This window comes from Desmodus rotundus, chromosome 7, assembly GCF_022682495.2.
Source record: "Desmodus rotundus isolate HL8 chromosome 7, HLdesRot8A.1, whole genome shotgun sequence".
Taxonomy (NCBI): domain Eukaryota; kingdom Metazoa; phylum Chordata; class Mammalia; order Chiroptera; family Phyllostomidae; genus Desmodus; species Desmodus rotundus.
The window spans coordinates 136,151,439-136,178,295 of NC_071393.1; the positions used below are offsets into that span (position 1 = coordinate 136,151,439).

The 26,857-nt window shown below is 41.9% G+C and overlaps 1 protein-coding gene across 6 annotated transcripts in view; it reads left to right on the forward strand.

The window, feature by feature from the left end:
* The window catches only part of MARK3 (microtubule affinity regulating kinase 3), a 92,538-nt gene that overhangs the window by 33,772 nt on the left and 31,909 nt on the right, over nucleotides 1-26,857 (forward strand). For all 6 annotated transcript variants that reach the window (XM_053927503.2, XM_053927498.2, XM_053927499.2 and 3 more), the window contains exons 4-6: nucleotides 16,358-16,406; nucleotides 18,273-18,338; nucleotides 23,218-23,288. In XM_053927503.2, coding sequence (XP_053783478.1) covers nucleotides 16,358-16,406; nucleotides 18,273-18,338; nucleotides 23,218-23,288 — 186 coding nt within the window. The remainder of the gene's footprint in view (nucleotides 1-16,357; nucleotides 16,407-18,272; nucleotides 18,339-23,217; nucleotides 23,289-26,857) is intronic.

Below are 26,857 nucleotides of genomic sequence, written 5' to 3' on the forward strand. Positions count from 1 at the left end.
GAAAGGTGGGGACCACTGCTCTACCCAACAACCCTTTTGCTGATAACCTGTGTGATCAGTCACGTGTCTCTTGGAGACAAACAAAGGAGATTAAGTTTTTGAATACATCACTTCTTGAACAGTTTTTTGTAATGACTTAAATTCAAGAACTGAGGTTCCACTGTAGCTTCATCTTCTCAGCATTATTAATGAAATAATGCATATTATAAAAGCTCTGTAAACTGCAAAGCGCTGCGTGTATAAGACACTGTAAGTGGAATACCCTGTGTACATTCCTAATGGTTATTTCCCCTTTATATCATAAGAATTTTGAAGCCCTTTTTGTGTGTGTGAGGTAGGGTGGCGGGGGATAGACCTTACCTTGCACTAGAAATAATATTTAAACAAGTGGTTCCGAAAGGCATAATAGGCTGTAAGCAGGGTTCTCAAAGTGGCCCTGAAACAGATCCAAAAATTCCAGTCCTTTGTTCTGAAGATGTAATTGTATTCATTTCCTTAAACTTTCATTCCTTTTTTAAAAAAATATTTATTTTTTAGAGGGGAAGGGAGAGAGAAAGAGTGGGAGAGAAACATTAAGAGTGGGCCCCTCGTGGGCCCCCTACTGGGCACCCAGCCTGCAACCCAGGCGTGTGCCCTGACTGAGAATCGAACAGGCAACCTCTTGCTTTGCAGTCTGGCTCTCAGTCTACTGAGCTGCACCAGCCAGGGCTAAACTTTATTTCTTTATAGAGCTGAGGGCTCAGTACTAATAAGTAAGTCAGGGATTACTAAAATTTAGTATTCAAAACTAAAATTAGCATATAAAGAAGTTTACTGAGGATTCGAGTTCAATATTGAAATGATATTACAAATCTTCCACTGTTAAAGTATCCTTGCAGGTAATTCTAGCAGTTTTCTAGGAAGAATTTTATCATAACATTTTCTTGAGCTGGTTGTAGTTTTTCCTTCTTTCTTGATTGCTTTTCTTTTCATTATTTTTGGCCATCGGTTTTTTTTGTTTGTTTTTTTTAATTGTTTTGATAGAGACAGACAGACATTGACTTGTTGTCTCACTTAGTTTCATTGGTTGCCCTGACTGGGTCCTGAATCCACAGCCTTGGTGTATCGGGATGATGGTCTAACCAACTGAGCTACAGTAGGGCTAGCCATAGATTTTAATTGCTGTTCTATTTTATTATTATTAAAAATTACTGTTTGTCATATTACCAGTTTGGTGTGTGATAGGTTGTCTGTTAGCCTGAGAATATGACTGTGCAGATTTGCATCAGTGTTAATTTTGGCACATAATCTGATAGGTGAGACTTTGAGGTTGTCTGTCACGTAGTTCAGGTATGAGCCAGCCATAAAGACTTACTGTATTTTTCGGACTGTAATTCGTATTGGACCATAAGACGCATCTAGGTTTTAGAGGAGGAAAATGGGGGGGGGAACCCCAGCCCCAGTGAGCCAGGACCGCTACATTCGGACTATAAGACACACCCCCCGTTTCCCTCCCAAATGGGGGCAGGGTGTGTCTTATAGTCCAAAAAATATGGACAGTACTCTATAGCCAGGTCATTAAGTGAAACAACTTAATAAGTGTAATGTTTTCAGTTTGTAGGGTATTGTAAATTATGTGTATAAGTTTGTATTTTCTTACAAATTAGAAGCACTTTATTTATTTATTTTTAGAGAGTGGGGAAGGCAGAGAGAAAGAGAGGGAAAGAAACACCCATGTGTGGTATGGTTGCCTCTCTCACACCCCCAACTGGGGACCTGGCCCACAAACCAGGCATGTGCCCTGACCTGGAACCAAACCAGTAACCTTTCAGGTCCCAGGCTGTCACTCAATCCACTGAGCCATGCCAGCCAGGGCATGGAACACGCTCTCTTTATGTTGTAATGTTAAGCCCTGGAGCTTGGAGCACTGCTTTAAAAGCCAACAGTCACTTTCAGGAACATTCTGCCATCAACAATATGTAATTTTTTATATTGTGACTACCCAAAAATATGGACTGGCTTGTTCGGGCAGTGTTTGAACACAGGTGTTAAAATCGTGTCCATTGCAAAGTGTTGATGATACTTAGGCTTTCACATTGATTTAATAATGTGAGATTGTAGTAAGAATTATACAGGGTCTGGCACAAATAAACGCTCCCTTTTTATTACAAAATCTTTCATTACAAAATCATAAGCAAGTAATTCTGTAACATAACAATATCACACTCAAGCCGCCATATCACATTTTAGGTGAAATGTTCAAATTAAAACTGTAAATTAGTATACCCATATTATTACCCTACCAACCACATTCAAGCAGGTGTTAACTTCTGCTGGATGCTGTATTTTTCTCCATTGGAAATTTTCTGTTCATCAGTGTCTTTTCAGTCAGCCTTTAAAGAACTCTGTGATGTTGTATAACTCTGATGTTTTTGAAAACAATGTGAATAATATGTTAGTCTTCTTCCTGGTTTTTTAAAGTCATTTTTAGCTTTAGCTCAAAGCTAAAGAGACCCAGATAATCTTGCTGGGTCTTGTTTTATTAAATCTGAGTTTGTCATTAAGAAGTAAGCCATAGCTTGTTTTTTTTAAATGTGGGTTACCTTTTAAAAAATACTAGACTTTATTAAGATGTGCCAGTATACTAAGTGTAGCCTAACTAAAGTTATTAACATTTTCTTCAGTGTTGGAGTAAGTAGACCTTTAACGAAAAGAGAGGAAGTATAAGTAGCAGTAGGAACATGGTAAAGCCAGGCCGCGTGGATTCAAAGCCAGGCTTCAACCTATCCTTGCTGTGACAAGTCACTTAACCTCCTCCGGTCTTAGTTTTTTTTTTTAAGATTTTATTTATTTATTAGAGAGGGGAAGGGAGGGAGAAAGAGAGGGAGAGAAACATGAATGTGTGGTTGCCTCTCGTGTGCCCCCTACTGGGGACCTGGCCCACAACCCAGGCCTATGCCCTGACTGGGAATCGAACCAGCGACCCTTTGGTTTACAGGCCAGCACTCAGTCCACTGAGTCACACCAGCCAGGGCAGGTTCTTAGTTTTTTTATTTGTAAGGTGAGAATAATAACTACCTTCTAAGGGCCGTAGAGAGAATTAAATAAATTAACATTCAAAGCCCCTTGGAGGAGCTGAGAATAGTATGTGGCACAAGGTAAGGTCAGGGTATTTGCCGCCGTTGTGCATCCTGTGGAAAATTAGGTTTCTGTTTACTTGGTTTTGGGAGGTGAGGGATGTTTTTGTTTGTTTACAATTTTTCTCTCACAGGAAATAAGTAGAGCTTAGGAACTGAATGGTAGGTTCTGGCTAGGTCTCTTTTGCAGGACTTAATTGCTATAGACTACTTTTTAAAAAAATTATTGTTCAAGTACAGTTATCTCCATTTTAGACTACTGATAACAGCTAATATTTGAGCATTTATTATATGCTGAGCATGGTTTTACGTATATTACCCAAACTGACTCATTGTGTTAGTTTTTCAAGCTACTATAACAAAATGCCACAGAGTGGCCTGGCTGAAGCCACAGGTGTTTGTTTTGCATAGTTCCAAAGGCTGAGCAGTCCCCAGATCAGGGCCCAGCACAGTCAGTTCTGGTGAGAGCTTTCCTCCTGCCGCTGCCCCCACTGGGGCTGGGACTGGGCGTGCACAACACAGTGCCTGCGAGTGCACCCTGGTGTTTCCACTGAGAAGGACACTGAGCCCATCAGAAGGACCTGCCCTTGTGACCTCATCCAAACCTAGTCAATTCCCAACTCATCTTCTGGGTTCGGGCTTCAACATGTGAATTTGGGGGGAACAAAATTTATTCTTAGTAGTCATTTAATGTTTTCAATTTCATGAGGTTGTAAAGTTCTATTATTCAGGAAATAGTTGCTAGTGAGATAAACTAACCTGCACAAAGTCACCTATCTAGTAAGTGATGGGTACGTGGGCAGTCATTCTTTGGTAGGTGTGGTCAGCAGTAATTCAGGCATTGCTGAGTTCTCAGTGACACGTGTTCGCCACAGTTCGGAGGGCGGAGCGGAGCGCTCGTGATGAGCAGTATCTGTTAACACATAGGAATTCACCGCATTAGTGCCAGCCCGTGCCTCCCATGCTCTCACACGTGCAGGCGGTAAGCTCTTCCAGGTAGCTGCTCTGATAGGTCTCTTTTCTTCTTCAGGCTCTGTTACCTGAGTCTTATTACCATGTTGGTTTTCCAGTGAGGAGACAGACTGAGAAGTGGATGTAGTCCACCCTTTCAGTCAGTGAGAGATGGAGCACAGATACAGGTATTGGTCTACCTCTGAAGTATGGGCTCCCTGCGTTCTGTATGCCACTTACAGTGATTAGTTGTTTCCCTCATTCAGGATCTATGAAAACTTGGATGGGAACAAACCTGAGGCTTTCCTTTCTAGCAGTTACAAAGAAAGTGTCTAATACTTTCAATCTTGCAGGACTATCTCAAGTACTTGACAGAAGCAGACCTCATACCCCACCACTTCTTCCAAAAATTGCATAAGCCATATTTTTATGCAGGTTTATTTATTTATTCACTCATTCATTTAATAAACACTTCTTATTAAACACCTGCTGTATGCCAGACACTTTTCTAAGCACTGTGGATACAACATTGAACCAAACGAAGTTCTTGCTTTCATGGAACCAACATCTGAAAAGGGTTCCCGGACCCAATGCCAGCATGTATATGGAGGCTTCCCCACACCAACAAGCAATTTTCTGATGCCAGCACGGTGTCTGATAATTCAGTTGAATTCTGACACGATTTACCTGGAGATAGAATTAGATTCCACAGGTAAGGGCTTTGGTCCCACAACACTGCCTTCCCCTTCAGATGTCTGTGCTTCTGACTGACCAGCTACAAAGTGTGGGTTCTAATGACCCTCTTCTCAACTCAAACGACTCAAGAAAACCTATTTACTCACTTGATCACTGATTTATGGCAAAGGATAGTAAAGGCTGTCCAAATTGACAGCCAGATGAAGAGATGCACAGGGTGGCGGACTCTCAGTGGACCCATGTGGTTGCTGTAAATTTTACCTCTTCCTTGAGGAACCTAAATATTTTTCACCAAGTGACAAAGAATGGGAAGACCTCTGTAGCTCTTACTACAGTGTTGATGTGGGGGTTCTCGGTATTGGTACGCACATAGCCTGAGGGGTGGCGGTGGCCTATGGTTGTGTGGGGGCAGTGCAGGGTCATGTGCTGGACGAATATGAGCTAGAGGTTTTGTCTCAGCCCAGCCAGGAGCATTGAAAGGGCACAGCCCTTTTAAGGAACAGTCGTCTCTGTAATGAACTTTTCAGTGATTCCCTAACCTTCCCCAGGGTCCTTATTACTAAGATTTTGTTATTCAGTCTATTCAATGGCAGAAACTTACACCATTTATATCATATCTTTCTTACACTGGAATAACTTAATTAAAAACAAGAAATTTATAACATCTAATGAAGTAATTGCTTTTTAAAGATTTTATTTTTTAGAGAGAAGGGAAGGAGAAAGAGGGAGAGAAACATGGATGTGTGGTTGCCTCTTGCATGCCCCCTACTGGAGACCTGGCCCACAACCCAGGCCTGTGCCCTGACTGGGAATCGAACTGGTGACCCTTTGGTTCGCAGGCCCATTCTCCATCCACTGAGCCACACCAGCCAGGGTGAAATAATTGATTTTAAGAAGTGCATATTTATGGTAACTGGTTCGTTAGCCAGCTTTAAACATGTGTAGGTGTGAATGCTGCTCCTTGCTCTGCCATCTTGTTCCAGTGTCAGATGCTGTAGTTATCAGGTTTTTCCTTTTCATTTGCTCTAGCATCTGTCTTCTGGAAACTTCAACAACACTGTTCTCTATTCTGCCATATGAAGCTATGGAGTTTAAATCTACTACTCCAAACATAACCAATTTATTTTGGGTCTTCTTGGTTCCATCTCCCGAATAAATACTCAGCCTCTTGGGGCAGCCACAGGAATTGCCCTCAACATAGGACTACTTTATTTCATGCCATCTGTCTTTTTTTTTAACCTTACCTGAATTTCTTTGATTCCTGCTAAAGAACTATTGGTTTTCTGCAATAATTCCAGTCTGTTGGGGTGTTTTTGAATAATGAGTCTTTGTATTAGCTATCACTTCTAGTTCAGTGCTACATAACTTGGATGAGTAGAATTTATATACTTACAATATCCAACAAGGCCCTTTGGTGGAGAACCTATCCTTTAGTTGATCCTGCTGGCCCAGTAGTGAGGCATTTGAGTGAGGTTCAGGTGCCATTCTGAAGTCCATACTTCTAGTAAGAGAGAAAGGAAAATCCCTGTGTTTTAAAAGAAGACTAAACATCAAATTGATGTCTATGGTAAATAATGCAGTAGGTTGCTGAATGATTATTGAAGTATGATTGACTCTAGATTCCTTTTATCAGGTTTTTTTTGTGAAGAATTCTACTCCGTCTTTTTTCTTTTTTAAGCTGGTGTTTATTTTGGAGCCACTGCTAATGCTTAGAGCTCTGTAACAGTGGTGGCCTTTTTTGGCATCTCAGGGGATTTTAGTCATGGGGCAGGTCAGGAAACTATATAATTCGAGGGCAGAGAGGACCAGATCATGCTTTTTATGTGGTCTAGGATGAAATTACTGCTACCACCCTGGGTTATTTGGGGCACTTTTTGCTTCAGGCTCCTTAAACCAGTCATTTTCTACCCTTGCTGTGCACTAGAATCATCTATGGAGTTTAAAAAACAAAAAAAAAAACCAGGATTTCTTCAAAATGCTCACCGCACATTCCCCAGAGGTCCTGGCTTGATGGCTCCAGGATGAGGCTGAGGGATCCCCAGTGTGCAGCCCAGGGGAGAGTGGCTCCTAGACTTTATTTGGTTCCCCTTAAAGTTTGTAATTTCTTTTCCCTTCCTAAAGCTAACCTCCCCAGTGTCCTAAGTCTCAGACTGCTGCCACTGCTGACTGATTCCTGCTCTCTCCAGCTCTTCTGGGAATGCCCAGGGTCTTCACTGCTTTCCTTCCCCTTCCCCATCAGGTGAAGCACAAATCATTTTCATTGGGAACAACTCGGTTCATCTTTTCCTCTCTTCCTGTTGACTTGTAACAGGCTAACAGTCCAGGCCATTAACAAAAGTGGTTGGTTAGTGGTGTCCTGACTGTTGCTGACAGCCCGGCCTCTGCGTTCACGTGCGCGTGAGGGCTCTGGTCAGCTGACAGAGTGGACTGTGGGAAGTGAAAGCAAGTACGGGCCCTTCTTGATTCTACATATTTGACGTATGGAGACTAAAAATGGATGTATATTTCTTTATTGTGAGATTTCAAAAGCAGTAATAGAAATGGAATAAAATTCCAATTCAATGTTGCTGCGCCTAATGGGAAACTTTTTAATTTGTTGTCAGACTTATTTTCTTTTTGGCAGGAATTAATGAGCTTGATGTTTAAAGTAAATTGAGAATTGATAGTATTAGAATTTATTTTTAATTGTACCAGTGATTCATTGTGCTATTTTAAAGAGTTACTAAAGAACCAAATATTTTAAATAGGTTAAACTTAGAGCATACCATGGATCCATTTGCAGAAATAAAAAGTTGCTGGGTGGAGGGAGGTAGAAGAGGGTAAAGGGGGGATAAATGGTGGTGGAATGAGACTTGACTTTGAGTGGTGAACACACAATACAATATACAGATGATCTGTTATAGAATTGTACACCTGAAACCTATGTAATTTTATCAACCAATGTCACTCTGATAAATTCAGTAAAAAAAGTTAAAAAAAAAGAAAGAAAAGCATCAAAGGGAAATAAATAATATCTACCCTGAAAAAAACATGCTCCCCCACTAGAATATTATTCAGCCATAAAAAAATAAAAAAAGGAAATCCTGCTATTTGCCACAATGTGGATGGACTTGAGGGCATTATTCTAAGTTAAGTCAAAGAAAGATAGCACTATGTATCATTTATGTATATGTAGAATCTTAATAAACTGACCCCTTAAAAACTGAGTGGTTGCCAGGTGGATTGGGGATGGGGAAGATGGAAAGATGGTGGGTAAAGGGTACAAACAGAAGATGGGTAAGTTCTGGGATCTAAGGTACAGCATGGTGGCGGTAGTTAACAGTACTGCATTGCACATGCTTGAAGGCTGCTATGAGAGTAGATTTTAGATGTTCTCACTATAATAGCAACAGGTAATTTGTAAGGTGCAAGATATGTTAACTAAACTTATTGTGGTAGATTTTACAATATATATGTGTATCAAATTACCACATTGTAAACATGGAACTTACATAATATTATATGTCAGTTATATCTCATTAAAGCTGGGGGGTGGGTTTTGAAAGTATTTGAAAGTGTAAAGAAAGATTTACACTTCTGTCAGAAAGTTTAAAGGTAAATTATTAAAGTGACAGGTATGTAGAAAATTTAACAAAATAACTGAGCCAGTTATTATCTCCAAGGAAATAAAAGAACATTTAAATTTTTAAAAAATATTTTATTTATTCTTAGAGGGGAAGAGAAGGAGAAAGAGAGGAAAAGAAACATCGATGTGTGGTTGCCTCTTGCGCACCCCCTACTGGGGACCTGGCTCGAGGCCTAGGCATGTGCCCTGACTGGGAATCAAACTGGCGACCCTTTGGTTCGGAGGCTGGCACTCAGTCCACTGAGCCACACCACCCAGGGCTAAATGTGGTTTAAAATATTTTTAATTTATTGATTTTGAAGAGACAGAGGGGGTTAGGGGAGAGACAGAGGAAAACATTGATTTGTCATTCTACTTATTGATGCATTCATTGGTTGATCTTATATGTGCCCTGACCAGGGATCAAACCTGCAACCTTGGCATATTGGGAAGACGCTCTAACCAACTGAGCTACCTGGCTGGGGCAAAAACCATTTAAAAATAAATAAAATGAATGGAAATACATTTCTAGCATGGCTGTAAGTAATATTTATATGATGTAAGTGAGTAATTTAGATAAACATTATGAAAACTTATTAGGAGGAAGGAGGCAAGGGATGTGGAATGGAGGACAGGATGTGAAAGCCAAATCATAACTGCCCGTGTTAACAAAATAGATAATCCAGGGACAGGGTTAAAAAGTCATTGAAGAGCCTCGTAAGCGTGCTGTTTAGAAGTAAGGCAGCAAATACCAGTTCTGAAAGTGCTTGCCCTTGTGAACAAGGATTGAGGGTAGAGAGGGAAATAGTGTAACTCCTTTTTTAATTTTTTAAATATTTTTTTTATTTATTTTTAGACAGAGGGTAAGGGAGGGAGAAAGAGAGGGAGAGAAACATCAATGTGTGGTTTCCTCTTGTGCGCCCCCTACTGGGGACCTGGGCCACAACCCAGGAATGTGCCCTGACTGGGATTTGAACCAGGGACCCTTTGGTTCACAGGCTGACTCTCAGTCCACTGAGCCACACCAGCCAGGGCAGTATATTCAAGCTTTTTAGAAATGTATAGGTGAACAGTAGGAGAAATAGTGAAGTTGAAAGTGTAGCTCCTGCAAAGACAGCAACGAAAGGGGGGCCTAGTGGCTTTGGATTAGTACCCAACATTGTAAGCCATGGCAGACAAAAAGTTTTGTTTTCTCCTGCAGTTGACCCCTGAATAACCCAGGTTTGAACTATGTAGGTCCACTTATATGCATTTTTTTTTTTTTTTTTATAAATACCTGTCCTCTTTTCCACCTGCAGCTGGGGGTCCGCAGATGCCAGTGGCTGACTGTACACATTGATCTACACCATTTTATATAGGGAACCTGAGTATCTGTGGATTTCGTATTCACTGGGGTCCTGGAACCAGTCCTCCACAGATACTGTGGGACATCTAAGTTTGGGGGAGTTAAGAGTTACATGTGGATTTCCGACTCTGCAGGAGGCACTTAAGATTATCAAGTGTTTATAAAAAGGTCTTGTAAATTAATAAGAAACAGGAGTAAATAACGAAATAGAAATCACCAGAAGATACACTAGGCAGTTAATAGGACAGATAATCAATATTCAAGTAAAAGTGTTCACCACCCTAAAAGATATCAGTCAGATCTGTAAAAAACTGATAGTACATAGTGCTGACAAAAGTGCAGAGAAATGGAAAATCTCACAATTTTGACAATAGTGTAAATTATATTTTTAGAGTAATACAGTGGTAACAGAAGTTTTAAAAGCATGTATGCCCTTGTGCCCCCCGCCCCCCAGTTGATTTCTAGGCATCTACTCTGCCAATAGAGTTGTAGGGATGTGTATACACGGCTGATCACTGTAATGTTATAACAGCAAAACTGTAGCGATAACCTACATGGTATCAGTAAAATCCTGGTTAAGCACATTGCAGCACATCTACACATACCCTGCCTCCACACGTCTGCAGGCAGCACTCCCTGGATGGTCCAGGTCGCTGTTTTTGGCTCATCCTCAATAAACGGTCTTTAATGATTCTGGTAGTTATTGTATTCCACTAGCATTTGTCAGCTTTCCTATTCTGTTCTTTATTTTCATGTTAAGATGGTTCTGAGAGTGATGATAATCTCTAATATGCCTTAAATTTTGCCTTACTGCTCTGGTTCCCATATTTGCTTGGCTTTAAACCTATGCCCTGGGAGATTTGCTCACCTTTCACCCACCAGCAGCTTTGACTCACAAGATGCTTAGGAATAGTAGTAACCTCGCTTCTTGATTAGTTACCAAAATACACTGATTTTCAGCTACTTTTTCTTATTTAGGAATTTCTCTTTTAGCCAAAAACTCCCTACTTTTGTCTATTCTCAACTCTTTTTCTTAAAATTCAGATTAATTGAGAAATGGAGATGGGTAATACAACTATGTAATTCAAGGTTCAAAGGACAGTAAGAAATACAGAAGGAAGTCTTCACCTACCCCTTGACTTCCAGCCACCCAGGTCCCTGCCATTGGGATAGTTGGCGGCATCAGTTTCCGTCAGTCCTTCCAGAGATATGTCTGTGTGTAGAGAACCAAAGACACATATTTTTGCTTATTTTACACCAATGCATTTTCTCGACATTTTTTTCTCCATGAACCCTGGGCTTTTCCCAGCCTCTCTTCCTGGTTTGTCTGAGAGGGTCTTAATATTCTTCCCATTCAGCAGAGGTGTTGTGACCAGTGTGGTGAGTGAGACAAGTGGGAATGCCCTGACTGGGAACGGAACGAGTGGCCCTTTTGCAGACCTGTGCTAAATCCACTGGGCCACACTAGGCAGGGCATATGCCCAGTTCATTTTTATATTGCTTTGTAAAGTTTTCTTTTTCCAGAGAGAGCTCCTGTACCTCCCTAGTCCTGGCTCTTGGGACACTTGTTTACTCTGGTGTGTGGTAGCATTGGTGTCCTTGGTATTCTGGTCACCAGGATCCTGAGCTTTTCTCTCCTGAGATGTTTGTTCTACTCCTGTGCACCAGTTCCTAGAGGACAGGTGGATGTGATGATGTGTGGAGGGTACAGATTGTCACTTTATACATTTCTGTTATTTTATTTTTTACAACTAGCATCTACGTAAGATTGAAAGTGGATGTAGAAAAATAAGTTGAATTAAGTTGAATAGTAGAAATAGGTGAATCTGTCTAAAAAGGTTCTTTTATAATAACAAAATTTAAACAGTGTTTTTACAGTTCTAGTAGGGACTTTTAAACTTCATGTTTTCTTTTCAATAAATTATTTCTGTCCAAATTTAACTATCCTAAGCCACCAGGTTCACAGTTGATCTGAATATATGAAATCTTTTGCATTTTTATCTCATATGCAAATTGTTGACTTTTAAAAAGTGCCAGCCCACCTGTTGCTCTGGAGTTTTCTGTATCAGCAGCTTGTAATCTGTCGGTTAATTTACTTGTAAATGTTGAAGGTGTCTGAGTGGAATCCTGGGATGCATGTGGACAGTGGAGGCCAAGAACTCCAAGTCCTGGATCTGGCAACTCCTGGCTAGGGGCAGCCCTTGGACAAATTCCTTAACTCTCAGCCCTCCTTTCCTGGGTGCTGGAGATCAGTCACCTGACAGAGTTGGGAAAAATAAGTTAGGCGTGATCCTAGATGTGAAGCATCTGTCTCTGTGCTTCAGCCACAGTAGGCACATGATAACTGTTAGCTTCTTGTTTCCCCCTCACCCCTCCCTGCCCTCTGCCATTGACTGATTTGGTGTAGAGCAGGGGTGTCAAACTCATTTTCCCCGGGGGCCACATCAGCCTCGTAGTTGCCTTCAAAGGGCTGAATATAATTTAAACTCTGTAACAGTTAAGGAGTAGTTACATTTATACAGTCCTAAAATTATTTCAGCCTTTTGAAGGCAACCTCGAGGCTGATGTGGCCCCCGGGGAAAATGAGTTTGACACCCCTGGTGTAGAGTTTATTAATTCGTTTCTACCTGATGCATGACTCTGCTGGTTGTTTTGGTAATATCCGGACACTGCCCTACTAGGGAGTCTCCGACAGCCCGCTCTGCCTGCACCCTGAAGGCCGTCCTCCTCCTCCCAACATCTGCCCCGTGTGTTTTCACAGCTCATCCCTTGGTGTGACCTGTGCTGTAACTCAGGGATTCTCAAACTTCCGTGTGTTTTCTGCAGGGTGTTAGTTATCCACTGCTCTCTAACAAATTACTCCAAAACTTAGCAACTTAGACAAAACTTTATGTCATCTTGAGGTTTCCGAGTCGTCTTTGGAAGTGACTTAGTAACTGCGTGGTTCTGACTCAGATGCTCTTGGGTAAGAGCCACAGCTGCAGGCCTCTGAAGGTTTGGTTGGGGCTGGTGGATCACTTCCAAATGGGCCCTCTCACCTGGCTGCTGTCAAGAGATTACAGTTGCTCACGTGCTGTGGGCACGAGGCCTCCTTGCCATCTGGGCCTGTCCCTCAAGGAGCTTAATGTCCTCATAACAAAAGCCATTGATCTGCGAGAGGAGGGAGGAAGCCACAGTACCTTTTATTATCTAGGTCAGTGTCTTAAGTGCCTCCCCTGCCCCCCATTGTTTCTGCCTTACTCCGTTCCTTAGGAGCAAGTCACTAAGTGCCCTACACTGGGACGGAGATTAAGTTCTTCCTTTTGAGGGAGGATTGTCAAGGAGTCCATGGACAAACTTAACTACCACACCTTACTTTGTTGAAAAGTAAGGTTCTTAAGGCCCATTTCAGATCTAGTGACAGGTGGGGCCCAGAAACCTGCAGTTTGCACCATTAGTTTACCCTAGTGATCCTGCTGCAGGTGGCCTGGGGTCCACACTTGGAAACATGCTGCTCTGCCAGATGGGCCACTTGGTCTTTCTTAAATACTTCTCATTGGTCACACCTCCATATCTTTGCCCCCATAAACAGAGCATACATAACCCTTTTTCAGCTGTGGACATCCTTTTGTAGGTCCTGCTTAAGTCTAAATACCTCCATGGTGCCCTCCAACATGTGAGCTCCCCATCCCTTCAACTCCTGTAATAGTCCATCTTTTTTCAGCTCTTTCATTCTAGTTACTTTGTTTCAGTGCTATGCTACTAGTGGGAATTTTAAAAACAATTGACTTCCCTTGACCGGCAGGCTGACTTCCCTTGATTGGCTTCCCTTGCCAGCAGAACTGTGACTGCTCCGGTAAGGAGCAGTGTGGCCATTAGTATGCCAGAGGGGCAGCTCACACTACAGTTCTTGGTATTTGTCAAACTTGTGAGTTCCTGCTGTGTGCCAGGCTTGGTTTCAGCTATACTGCAGTTAAAGGAGACAGATGTGCTCCCTGTGGATGGCAAGGTGACAGTAAACAGGTGCATGGAAAAGTGCCATCACATCTTGAAAAACATTCTAGGGAAGGATGCTATAAAACACAGGAGCTGTAAAACACAAGTAGGAGACCTACTTGGATACAGTTTTCCAAGTATCTATCTGCCTGAGAATGGAAGGATGAGAAGGAGAAATGGCTCTCAAGAAGGAAAGAGCCTTGGTGTATGCTGATGCCTGAGAGGAACAGAAGGTGCTGGAGGCCCGTAGCTGAGCTGAAGTTGTGGGGCGACCAGAGGCCACCATGGCCCTGGCTTCATTCAGCATGCAGTGTCCTAAGCTATGTTGGTGTAGCATCCAACCTGGAGCTCTTCTAACTTAGCAGTTGTGGAAATGATGGGGAGAGTCACATGATAGGTACAAATTCAACTCTAACAGGTTGGAAAAGAGGATTTCTGAGTTAGCTTGGCAGAGAGGAGAAAAGGGAGAACTCAAAACTGAGTGGTTGTCAGGGTGGCTATCTTCTCATCTCAGGACATTAAAGATGGGTAGTGACCACAATAGCAACTGACGGTGTTTCTGTTGCTAAAGAACGCGCTCCTGCCTTTAGAGATGGTGTGGAATTCCAGACAGAAAGTCTGGTCAATGTGGTTCCGTGTTTTTAAGCGCTGAGTTCAGTTTGTAAGCCAGATACATCCATGTATCTCTCCACGCTCTCAATTGTTAGCTGTGGGGGGGCTTTGCCCGCCGAGGGCCCCATCCACCACTGATGAGAATAAGTCTACCAAGACATGGTCTGCTGAGGGGGGGGGGAAGGTGGCCGATCTCTCAAAGGAGAAGGACCAGAAGCCTTTTCCTCAATGGGCTTTTATTGGGTTTAATTTGCATATGAATACAGGGCATATAGTTAAAGCTCAATCACTGTCAGGCAGTGATGATCAAACGATATATAACATTCAAAGAACTATGAGGGCCTATTTAGAGTCAGGGTCGGATAGCTAAAGGGCCATAAAACTTTGGGGAAACTCATTTCAGGCTTGAACCCTTATTTAAATTGAGGGTAATAGCAAAGCAGGTTTCACGGGATTTTAGGCATTCTTTTTTAAGCCTGATCACCCTGGGGAATCAGCCCTATCCAGCACCGGGCAATGTTTCAGGCTTAAGGCAGGCAAGGGAAGTAAGGAAGCCAAGAGATTAGGAGACTTCTTGCAGACAGAATGAGGACTCAGGCTATGTCAAAGCCGAGGGGCGAGGGTCCATCACCCCCTTTTTCTATAGCCTCCCAAGTCCTTCCCTGAGGGCCCCCTTGTGACTGTGCCTGTCTTAGGTCGTCCCTCCCTTGAGGAATCTTACCCATCATTGGCTAACCGGTCATGCACTGGGGGCCAAGCAGGATGAGGTAAAATGGAAAGAGGTGGTGCTCCTGCCAGGGAGATAAGCTTTGTCTCCTTAGTGGCTTAGGGTCCCAAGGTCTCTCACTCAGCCTTAGCCATGGGGGTTTATAGTTTCTGAAACCAGGCAGGGCAGTTCTCAAAAGCTAGCTGCTAGCTTCTAGATTAGACATGGTGGGCAAGGGTGAGGACGGTGAATGCCTTGTGATGTCTTGCCAGCTTCCCTTCGTCTAGTCTGCTAGAGCTCTTCCCAGCCCTTGTCTCCTGGAGGCTGTAGTACACAGGGTGTGGGAGACCTGGTTCTGGCCAGACTCCCCACGGAAGGCTAGTGCTTTGGAAGGGCTTGTCCTTTCCTTTTTCTGGTTACCACTTGTTTGCAAGAGGGTTGGATGAGATGGCCTCTGAATTTCCACTATGTTCTGAGATCAACTCATATGAGCCTGGGCCATAATGCTGTCTGAACTCACAGCACGTGTTCATGTAACAGCAGTTAGTGTTTCTCCTCCTCCTGTGTGATGGCTGGGCAGCTCTGCTTTCTCACAGTCTCCCCCAGGTTCACTTGTCTGGCAGCATTCAGGTGGCGAGTTGGTGGGGGCTGCACTCAGCTGGAACAGTGGGTCTCTTTCTATGTACAGTCTTTCATCCTCAAAGAGGCTAGACTGTCTTCTTCATATCATGGTGACATCATTCCAAGAAAGCAAGCCCTGCTGCATGTGTATTTTACCCAGCCTCTGCTTGCTTCAAATTTGATGATGTCCCATTGGCCAAAGCAAGTCACGTAGCCAGTACAAAAGTGTGAACACATGAGGCAGTACTGATTAGAGCCATTAGTGTAAGTCTCTCATAGCTTCCATGCTAAATCACCTACCTCCAGTGAGGATTTCCTGAAGTGCTTTTATCAAAATCTTCATCTGATACACTCAGGAGGGAGCTTATTGGGACTATAGAAGTTTTGATCTGCAGAATTAGAACCTCAGGGTAGATACTGAGTCAGACTAAATTTAGTCACAAGCTGTTCTTGCCTGAATCTGATCTTAGGTGTCAAGGTAACAAAATAGAGTTCAGATTGTGTTATTTTTCTCCTGGGACCTCTGCTTCCTCAACAAGGTAAAATCGAAGCGCGTGGTACTGGGTTTAAAGCTACTTCATAGTTATGCTGGATTTCATATTAGCCCTAGTGTTGACTACTGAACGTTATCATTAAATCACTTCTCTAAATCAAGATGTAAACTTATATTGCAAAAGTGGAATATGATGTGTAGTAACCTGTGTCGGGGTGGTTGTGTGTTTGTTTTTTAGCTCTTCAGAGAAGTACGAATAATGAAGATTTTAAATCATCCAAACATAGGTACTTTTTGCTTTCTTAAATACTTTTGGGTCTAAATGCATTCTTGAAAGTATGTCATAAGGCTAAACTTGTATTCCAGGAGAGGTAGGTACATGTTTAATAAAATATATATCCAGATTGTTTATCATGTGTATTAAGTTCTTGAAATTACTAAAAATGGGTTAAAACTTAGTTAAAAATAATATAACTGCTTCTTTACACAGTGATAGCTCCTACAATCTAAAAATGTTACTTCAAAAGTGATGTAGCTCTTAAGACAGACAGTTGTATTAGTTTATTATCAAAATCACTTCTAGGAAATAAGAGGGGTAACATTTGATATTAAGGGTGTCCTATTAATAACTTATCCTACTCCTGAGGTACAAGAAGAGAACAGAGCCAGAGGAGAGAAAAAGTTGTTTCATCCAATCTAAGCCCCATTATTTAAAAGACATTATTTTTACGAACTACTAAGACAGTAACAGTGCTACCAAGCCATCATCCCATTATCAGAGATACTTTAAAATGTGAAAAAAATATTCATTTTAAAATCAGTAAAATATGTAGAAAAGAAAAATAACAAGGAATATAATAATGAGAAGAGAACCTTTCTTCACTTTTTATTTCAACCTTTGCAGTTAGCCAGCCAATTCTGGGTTTCAAATTCTAACTTTCCACCTAAAAACACTTTCTTACTATTGCCTAGAACTAGCTAACTCAAACGTATTTATTTTATTTTTTAATTACTTAAGTTACACCCTTATTGGCATTTTCTCTACTTATTACTAAATGGCATCTTCGATGATAGATGTAAATGTCTAAAAATTTAAATTCCTATGGATTAAAATAGTTTTCCCAGGAGAGCTAATATTTGCATTGGGGTTTTTAGAAAGGTTTTATTTGTATGTAGATGGTTTATTCTCATACATGTGTTAAATTTATTTCAGTGATTTTTTTTCTTGACAGCTTGAACATATCTTAGAAATATGATAGTTTTATCAGTTCAAGAGACATATATTAAATTCTGCATTAGGCACTTTATTTGGTCTAATACTCTATGTTAAAGCATCAGAAAATACCCCAAAATATATAACATGACTACCATTTCCTCCCTTTGGTAAATTCAATTTTAAAGTATGTATTACCAAAATAAAGTAGAATGTGAAATAGTGATTTGACAGCTTTAGAAATTTCAGTTTTATTTTTAAATATATATATATTTGATCGATTGTTTAATGGTTTATGAATTATCAGTAATAGGGATATTATTTCTGTAACAGGACCTGGTATAGCCAAGTTACACTGACCCATTGAAAATAATTATTTTCATTTAATTATAGTACAATCCCTTCTTCTTCTTTCCATCTCTGTCTTCAGAATAGTAACAAAAGAACCATGTTTTTGGAGAATTGTGATGTTTCCCAAGCAACAAAAGTCTCAAGTGGAATTATATATATCCTTAAAGCCAGAACAACAAGTGAACGGACTTTCAGGAGTAGAGTAGGTCTGAGCAGTCCCTGCAGTTTGAATGGGAAATAAGAATGCTTTTCCTAAGGTGCAAAGGCTGCTGGGAGGGCACTGAGCCAATGTAGCCGTACTCCCAGACAGTGACAGAGGGATGGGGCCAGACACTTTTCCTGGACTGCTGAGTGCATGCTGACATGGTTCCAGAACCCAGAAATAATCATTTGCGTGGAATTCCATGCTCTACAAGCTCTTTTCTGTTCTCATAATATCTGATAACTTTCCTAAAAGCAGTTTTTAGAGAGCCAGCTATTAAAATCTTAAACAGAAAAAGTTACTTTGTGTAGTTACAGTTTATATGTACATGGTATATGCATACAAACATTTGTTACTTTTTCTCCTATATCCTTTCTCCTTGACCAGTGAAGTTATTTGAAGTCATCGAAACTGACAAAACACTCTACCTTATCATGGAGTATGCAAGTGGAGGTAAGAAATTGGTGCTGTTTTTCTTTCTTCCCTTATAGAAGAGTACACAACCATACTGCACTTACAGGTAATTGTTAAGGTTTCTTTAATACCCACAATCATAATACACTAGGATGAGAATTGGAAAACTTATTAGCAGGTTGTAGGTTGCTATTGTTTCACTATTAGCATTTTTAATTGACAGTATCTAAATACTTGGATTCTTTTGGTGTGGTAAAATATCCATAATGTAAAAGTTACATTTTAACCATTTTAAGGGTACAGTTCAGTGTCATTAAGTAATACATGTTGTTGTGTGACTATCACCGCGCGCGTATCCATGGAACTCTCTTCATCTTGCAAAACTATAGCTCTGTCCTCAGTAAACACGATGTGCTGCCCCCTCCCCCCAGCCCCTGGCGACCACCCTTCTGCTTTCTCTGTCTAAGATTTTGACCACTCTAGGGTCCTTATATGAGTGGAATCATGCAGTGTTTGTCCTTTTGACTGCCTGTGTCACTTAGCATAATGTCCTGAAGGTTCATCCATGTTGTACCATGTGACAGGATTTCCTTCCTTTTAAAGGCTGTATAATATTCCATTGTCGTATGTATGGTGCATGTATGTATATGTACCACATTTTGTTTGTTCCAAGCGTGGGTTTTAAGTTTAACACTACATTAGCTTGTTTGAAATAATTATGTACTGCATGTTGGATTGCTTCTCTATGTCAGATTGCAGTGTTAAAGGTGTCCATTTTTCCCAAGGCCAGACATAGTGGTTCTACTGCATATGGTTAGATTTTCCTCAAAGATTAAGGACTAGTAATTATTTGCCGTCAAGGTTGTATAAATGTAGACATTTTTTGATATGAATAAACAGGGTCTGTCCAGAAAGTATCCAGCGATGCTATCCAGTAATAGTAAAAATAGAGGTACGAGAAACATTGTATACAGGACAATAATGCCTCAGTTCCCTTCAACATAGGCACCTTGGGACCTCACACAGATCTCCCAGCGTCACTCCCACTATTTCAAAACACTCTGCAAAATCCTTTGTTGGAATCACCATCAGCTGTCCCGTCCTATTTTCCTGAATCTCACTGGTGGTCTGAAATCTCTTCCCTTTCCAAGGTGATTTTAGTTTTTGGAAAATCCAGAAGTCTCAGAGTGCCAAATTTGGTTGTAGGGTAACTGAGTCACCTGGGTGGTTTGATGTTTCGCAAAAAAATCTCTACACGAGACATGATGCGTGAATGAGCGTGTCGTCTGATGAGGCTGCCAGTCACCAGTTGCCCACAGCTGCGGCCATTTTCATCATATTGCATCTCTCCACTGACGAAGAACACTGAGGCAGTGCTCCTTACTAATTGTTTGGCCCAGAGGGGCGAGCGGACTCATGATGGACAGCACCTTCCCAACCAAAAAACACAGTTAACATGGTCTTGCCCTTGCTGCGACCTTGCCGCACCTTCTTCGGGCCTGGAGAACCAGGCGACTTCCACTGGGACCACGGGGCCTTCCTGCCCGGGTCACACAGGCCGCAGACCCACGGTTCATCTCCAGCCATGACCTTCCTGAGGAAATCCAGTTCATTGCTAGTCGTTTGAATCAAGTCGTTAGCAACTGCAGCACGACGTTCCTTCGGCTCTGGTAGCAGAAGCCACGGAACGAATTTTGCCACGACGGGTTTCGTGCCAGGATCCTGCGACAAAATCTCGGACACAGTAGTTTCTGGAACCCCCAGCTCCGCTTCCAGTCCTCACACTGTCAGTCGCCGATCTTTGCTGACTGCAGCCCATACCCCTTCAACAGTCTCAGGTGTTCTGCTTGGTGCAGGCCTTCCGGAGCGTGGATCACTTTCTACAGATTCTCGACCATCTTTGAAGCGTTTGTGCCACGCTTGTATTTGCGCTGCACTCATTGCATTGAAAGCCTTCTAAAATGATCCAGGTTCTGTGGAGGAATCTTGAAGTTTAACACAAAATTTGATGCACATTGGTTGCTCTGCTCATTTTGAATGTGACAGCCACACAGTACACAAGCCCACTCAATGTTGTCTACCACCCCCACTGACTAGTACAGTGAAGTTGTCATTATTCACACATGCGCATTCCAGTCCACTCTCCTTGGCTGCCAGGTTACATTGACATTGTGCAAGTAGTTTTCATTATATTAGCAATGGCTGGACCTTTTCCAGACAGACCTGGTATATGGCTGTTGTCTCTTACGAAGATTCTCAATGTAGGGTTGAGGTTAGGGTAGGCTTGTAATTTTTGAACCCTGTGTGAGTTTGTCTGTGGAGGTCAGAAGCTTTGCTGCTTATTTTTTTGTGTTTCCTACCTCTAGCACAGTATCTGGCAGATTCTCAGCAAATAAGAATTGAACTGCATTCATGAAATGATAAACTCCTGGGAACATACTCTGTGTGACTCTCTAGCTTTAATTGTTTGGGTTAGGATTTTATTTTATCATTAGCACTTTGATCCAGGTTGTAAAACCTAAAGACAAAAAGTTGAATCACAGCTTCATTGTAGTGAGTTTACCATTAAATAAAAATTAGAAGCCTGTTGGGAGCAAGAATAAGTTCTAGTAGGCATGCGTCTAATACCACTTGTTCATATTCCTAATTTGTTATTAATTGTGTGATTTCTATTTTAAATGTGTGATTGGAAATTTTGGTTGGGATTTTCACAACTGAATAGTAGTAGGAAGAGCTGGAGGTTAATTGCAGAACAAAATCTATATGGAGTCCTATACCTTCTACTCTTCTTGCAGAGTGATGTTCATTACTTTTTTATTTGTGTAGCCTCTGCAGTGCACAAGTGCCTTACTTGTCTAACCTGATCTCTCCTCGACTGTCACAAAGAGTCCGTGCTGTGGCCAGGCTTTCACCCTTGAGAAATGGAGTCTGGGACATCTTGCTGTAGTCCCTTTGCCCGGCGTGGAGCCCAGCCTTCTGACACCACATCCCCCTCCTGGTTGTGTTATTTGATCATGACTTTCTGTGTCCATCTAGTTTAGGTACCAGGTTGTAGAGATTGCTATTGCTCTTACATGGGGCAAGATAAAAACATCTGAGAAGTATTCAGCTTTTTTCTTAAGACTTTATTTCTTTATTCTTAGAGGAAGGGAGGGAGAAAGAGTGTGAGAGAAACATTGATGTGTGAGAGAAACATCAATCAGTAGCCTCTTGCACACCCCCAACTGGGGACCCAGCTCACAACCCAGGCATGTGCCCTGACTGGAATCAAACCAGCAACCTTCCGCTTTGCAGCATGACGTCCAGTCCACTGAGCCACACCAGTGAGGGTAACATCCAGTTATAGTAGAAAGAGGATGGGCTTTGGGAAAGAAAGGAGGGGTCAGTCCAGCCAGTGCCTCTCATGGGCAATGCAACCTGGTAAGTGACATGTCTCTGAGTTTCTCAGGGACTCGCTAAGACAGCCCTCCCTTGAGGAGCATTGTTAAAGCACGGGCCCCTGGTGGTGTTTTATTGGCTTAGGCTTTGTTCTGATCACCTCAACACAGCACTCTCCAGGACATCTCTTTCTTTGATTGTTTGTGTTTGCCATTTTGAACAGTTAAAGTTTCTTTAAATTTAGTACCTACTTCTCCCAAGCCTGATAGGTTTAAGTTTAGTAGAATCACAGAATTACAGAACTGGAAGGAACTCAGAAATCATCTTAATTTTTGAAGATGAAACTAAATCCTTGAAAGGTGTTCTGTGCCAAGAGTTCCATCACTAGTAGCAGGACTGGAACCTGACCCAGGGACTTTCTGCACTGCCCTGTTCAGTGTCCTTCCATTAACCGTCAGGTCCCTGACCTGGGTGGAGAGAGCGCTGTTTGCTGTTTTTCCCCCAACAGATAGCCTTGAGAGGTTTTCAGTTTAGCTGCTTAATCTGAGTGCTAATACATTTTTAATAAGGGAAAAAGAGATCTGGGTTGAATTCCTAATTGATAACTTAATAATTGTAAGGATGACTTTATGGTTCCTAAATCTCTTCAGAGGTTTCTATTGTATTTGTTTCTATTGTATTGTTTCTATTGTATGAAAGTGTTTTAAAATTATGCTGGCAGACTTGGACTTTGTGGGGGCAGAGGAGACTATGAAATGACTGACCTCTTACAAGGATCACTCTGGCTGCTGGAGGGGGAGAGGGTCAGAACCCAGAATAAGTTGTGCCCAGGTCCTTACCAAAGCCCACCGGACCCTTAGGCCCTCACCCCTCCTACCCATCCGTGTGCCCATCTGCCACCTCCCTTGCTGTGTGCTCAGAGCAGTCGGCAACATGCTTGCACACACAGACACACTGCCTGTTCCTGTCCCCATTTTTTCTCCACAGTACTTCTTGTCATCTGACATACTGTATATTCTTTTGTCTGTTACCTGTCTCTCCTGCTAGAATGTAAACGCCACGAGGAAAGGGACTTGTTTTGTTCACAGCTCTGTTTCTCCAGAGCCTGGAACAGTGCCTGGCAGTCAGTAGGTACTCGATAACTATTTGTGGAATGAATGAATATGTTCAGGAAATGCTTTTTTGTCATAATCCTACAGTGAAGACATACTCTTAACACAAATAACTTACCCATTTTAACTTTCAATTTCCATTGCTAAGTTTATATTAAAACATAATCTTTAAAATTAAAGTTGTATAATTTAAACCTGAGGATTTAATTTCAAGGCTTTTCTCTAGCTTCAAGATTTTGTTGATGAACTTTGCCCGCAGTTACACTTAAGGCTGACTTAGTGTGAAATCTACATACTTCTGTTTATCTTCATACCTATATTTAAAAATAAAAATGAAGGCATTGCTAAAAATGAAATATCAATCAATTTATGGGAAATTAATGCTCAGAAGTAGGACTTCTACTTACTTTTATTTCTCTCAATTATAGGTGAAGTGTTTGACTATTTGGTTGCACATGGAAGAATGAAGGAAAAAGAAGCAAGAGCTAAATTTAGACAGGTATGAATTAAGTACCTTTAGTTTATTAATTTGATAAAAGTTATCAAACTTAAACCCTGAAGCAAACAAGTGTTTTCCCATGTAAATGGTTATAGGGCCCATTGGATGGAGCAGGGCTTGGCCATTCAGTTGAATACAAATACATTAAGTGCCTTTGGTGCCTCAAGCACTGTGGTAGAGCTATCCTTGGGTTCTGTTTCTGGGCTTGTAATTGCAAGTTTAGTCTCACTGTTAACCTTAGTTTTTGACAGTTGAGTCTTAAAAAAAACTAGATCCTTTCATAACCATTTTCAAGTTTTTAGCAATGAGAGTGTTAGAGTCCCAAAATTCATTATTAGTTTTTTCTTACAGAAGCCAAAGCCAAACAACTTACTCTGTTAAATAACGACTTAACCTCCTTGCTTTGTCTTTATGCTGGTCTTTAAAGAGACGCAGGTTTTAAGCATAAAGGGGATTTAAGTCTCCTCTCTTTATTAATAATAATTACAATTTATTGATTGATCATTATCTGCAGACACTGGAATGGGTGCTTTACCTACATTAATATAAGTCTTGCAGAAGCCTTGTGAGTTAAGGAGTATTATGCCCATTTGCTAAAAAATAAGGAAACTAAGGCATAAGCAGATTAAATAATTTGCCCAAAATTTGTTGTCTGGCAAGTAGCATACCTGCCATTGATTCAGTCCCAGATCCTGTGACTCTGGAACTCAAAATTTTAGTCATTATGTTGTGCTGTCTTTAGACTAAGAATCAGAAAGCTCTTTCTGTGAAGGGCACATAGTATTTTAGGCTTTGTGGGCCACACAGTGTGTGACAACAGCTCAGCTCTGAAGCTTTGTCACAGACACAGCCACACACGGTGTCACCGGTGCTGTCACACGATTGTGCCCAACAGGGCCTTCTCCACCAAAACAAGTGGTGGGCTGGCGTGGGCCCACAGGCCAGGGTTTGCTTGCCCTTAATTTAGAGGAAGGGAAGGAGCAGGTACTCGATTACTTTTAAATTGACTCTGTACTCCCATAGTTACAAGTTTTTTATTTAAATGGCAGTATAGCTTCATTTCTCCCAGAACTTAAAAATTTTTGTTTTCTTCACTTAGAATAAGGTTGTTGAGGTAGAAGTATAGACAGTAACTGGAGAGGCAGTTTTAGCTGATTTTCAAGATTTCTCTTAACATTTGCTGCTTGATTTGCTTAGTCTAGAGTTTATAGTTAAGGACTTATAAGTTTCTTAACTTTTCCTGTTCCTTTAATTTTAAAAGTTTAAAAAATACTAACGGTATTTGGAATTAAAACCTATTAAGTATGAAAGTTGAAGCTAAGTTTTGGTGCTCATTTAACTTTTCTGATCCTCAGTTCTAGTTATAAAAGAGGAAGTTATGCCTGATGAATTACGAAGTTCTTTTCAGTTCTGTTACTTTATCCTGTGGCATATGGAAGGAAACTCCAATTTTTGTTTATTATAAGACAAGTCTGTTTGGCCCTTTCCTTAGCTGTACTCTTAATTTTTATAAATTGACCGCCTAAAATCAAGATTTTTTTTTCCTCATAAAACTTAATTTCCTTCCCACTCAGATGAATGTGTCTGACTTGTGGACATTAATGGACTGTGGTTTACTGGCTGAGGAGGAGGCTGGTGGCAATGGCAGCTTTGACCCTGGATCCGCCATGCAGGGGCCTTTAGCACTTAAACCTCTAACTCTTTTCTGCCACCTCTGCCCATCTCCCTGGTGGGACTTGGCTTGTCAGAAGGACTTAGACATTTACTAACCTAAATCTTGAGGAACTTCCCCAGATTGTGATTTTTAATTTCCTTGAGGAATTCTGAGGCCTGTACTTGGGGAACCTTAATTGGTCCAGTGTGGTGAGCAAGGGAGCATCCCCGGAACAGGTCACTCACACACACTGCGACCGTGCCAGTTATGAGGGGAGACCTTCCCAGCAAGCCAGTAGAGTCACACACAGGTTACACACAGAGGGAGAGCTCTCGGATAGCAGCAAGTGGAGTGGGCATCTGGTGTTCTGTCCTGGTCACTGGCGGCATCCATGGGTGGAGAGCCAGGTGTCAGTCTTAGGCCGGGGGCTGTAGTGGCAGAACGCATCCAGTGGGGTAGACGTCCGACAAAGCTGCAATCCTGACCCGAGGTGCCACTGAGCTCGAGCAGTGGGTGGTCGAGCAGTGAGTTCTAGGCCACCAGGGGCGGAGTCCTACTCATACCATTGTCCAGACAGGGTCCTTATCCAAGTGACCAGATTTGTGGTTTTATACGTCCAGCCCCTCTGAGGGTGTTCCCGTTACACCCCACTACCTCAGTGTTATCAAGGCTAACAGTGACTCCATGTTGGATTGTCAGAAGTGTCCAAGAGTTTGCTCCGCTCGTGCTCTGTCCGTTCAGGAATGGTAGTTTCTGTGCTTTGACAGCGAATGACTTGGTCTACAGCACTGAACAGTGCCTGTGACCCTGTCTCCTTGCCCCAGTAGTTCCATAAGACAGCTTGTTCAAACCTGGGAGGGTTGGGCATGATGGTGCTGTTCCTGTGTTTCTCTGTCCTGATTGCCATGCTTCCCAAGTGTTCATCAGTCACCCTCCTTTGATAGATAAAAAGCTTTTCTTTTTATGACAAAGCAGAAGGTACACCACACAAAGTCCACTGAGCATGATCTGTTTGCTGTCAAAAATCAGCCCTTCCGACAGTCTTTGGCAGATGGGTTTTCCTTTTCCCACTTCCTCACTACTCTCATTCTGGTTACTGTTTACACTGTTTTGGCTGTGCTCTTGTTCTTTGAAAGAGAGACACTAGATTCCTGGTTCTGCTGTGTTTCCTCCCCTGTCTTGGTAGGCTGGAGGCCCTACTGCTTCTGCCCTGTCACGTGTGACCAGGGCTAAATTGGGCTTGCATTTCCATTCTGACCTGGAAAACACCTGGGTTCTCAGCCTTCTTTGGAAGTAACTGCTTCTAGCTTGAAAGCAGAATGCAAAAAAACGCAATAATTTATTGAATATTTTCACGTTACTGTGGCATTATTTTACTTCTGAGAACTTTGGAGGTAAAAGAAGAAAATTCTTTAATCTCCTTCAGAAAGTGTAGGAAATTGTTAAATCTGATTCAAAAGCAGAGTTTGAAAATAACCTACTAGAGAAATGTCAACATGAGGGGGAAATCTGAGAGAAAATTGGATCAGGTGGAAGTGTGATAAAAGTTACCTGTGTTCTAGGCAGTAAACCTGTAACTTTGTTTTGGGAAAACAAAGCTATTTCAGTTTCCCACTTTTCCTGCTGACAGAACAGAAACAGCATTTCCAGAGGACCAGCTGCTCTAAACCCCACAACACTGGCACTGGGGCTGTGGGACATGTCAGGGGGAGGCGGTCTGGTCTCCTGAACAGTCACTTTATCCTGGGCTGAAATCTGCTGAGTGAGGCCCTGACTTGGCATCACCCCACCTTGACGCAGCTTAGCTTCTCCTTGCTGCTTATTCCAAACCAAAACCGCACCTGATACAATAGCTCTCTGAGTTTCTGTGTCTAGTGTAGGTGAGTGCATGTGGTCTCCAGTTAACATTTGACAA